This window comes from Trypanosoma theileri (assembly GCF_002087225.1).
Source record: "Trypanosoma theileri isolate Edinburgh chromosome Unknown TM35_Tth_108_V1, whole genome shotgun sequence".
NCBI lineage: Eukaryota > Euglenozoa > Kinetoplastea > Trypanosomatida > Trypanosomatidae > Trypanosoma > Trypanosoma theileri.
This window is the reverse complement of record NW_021639950.1, coordinates 4,541-5,171: the sequence shown is the minus strand read 5'-3', so window position 1 is coordinate 5,171 and position 631 is coordinate 4,541. Positions and strand designations below refer to the sequence as shown.

The 631-nt window shown below is 42.6% G+C and overlaps 1 protein-coding gene across 1 annotated transcript; it reads right to left on the bottom strand.

The window, feature by feature from the left end:
* Position 1: 1 nt before the first annotated feature.
* Positions 2–304, bottom strand: TM35_001081020 (uncharacterized protein; the record flags this gene model as incomplete). Its single annotated transcript, XM_029031680.1, has 1 exon — positions 2–304. A coding segment is annotated over one exon (303 nt), but the record flags the coding sequence as incomplete, so codon positions are not given.
* Positions 305–631: the final 327 nt, after the last annotated feature.

Here is a 631-nt window from a genome sequence, read left to right as displayed (position 1 = left end):
TCTGAAGATTCGGGAGAAGGAGAAGTGGGTTGTGCTGCTGCTGTACTCTCCGCGTTGACTGCACCTTCACCTGCTGGATTGTTGACGTTGGCTCCGGTTGGACCTCCAGATGGAGACGAACCATTACTCCCTTCCCCAGCACCAGCAGCAACAGGAGGAACAGCAGCAATAGGTGAAGGAGGTTCAGCAGGATTAACAGAGCCATCATTACCACTACCAGCAGGAGAAGCATTAGAAGGACGCTGATTAGCTCAATAAGTATTAGTATCACGAAGAGTATCAGGCGTACGTTCAACAGCAGCATCACCTTCAGGAGGAGGAAGACATTTATCAACTGAGTTAGAAGACGTAGAAGAAGAACTTACTGAGCTTCCAGCCTCAGCAGCGGCCAGGCAAACAGAGGCAACACTCATAATTAGAGCCAGAAAATACAATACACGTCGCACCTGCATCTTGAGAAAGAAATATTCTTTTAGTTCTTTGTGGATACTTAACCTTGACGAAGAAAAAAAAAGAATCGTATAGAAAAAAAACAACGAAATAGAGAAACACAAACAGAGGAAGAAAAAATAATAGAAAAACAAAAAAGAAGTCATAAGAAACACAAACAAATCAACATAAACAATAAAGA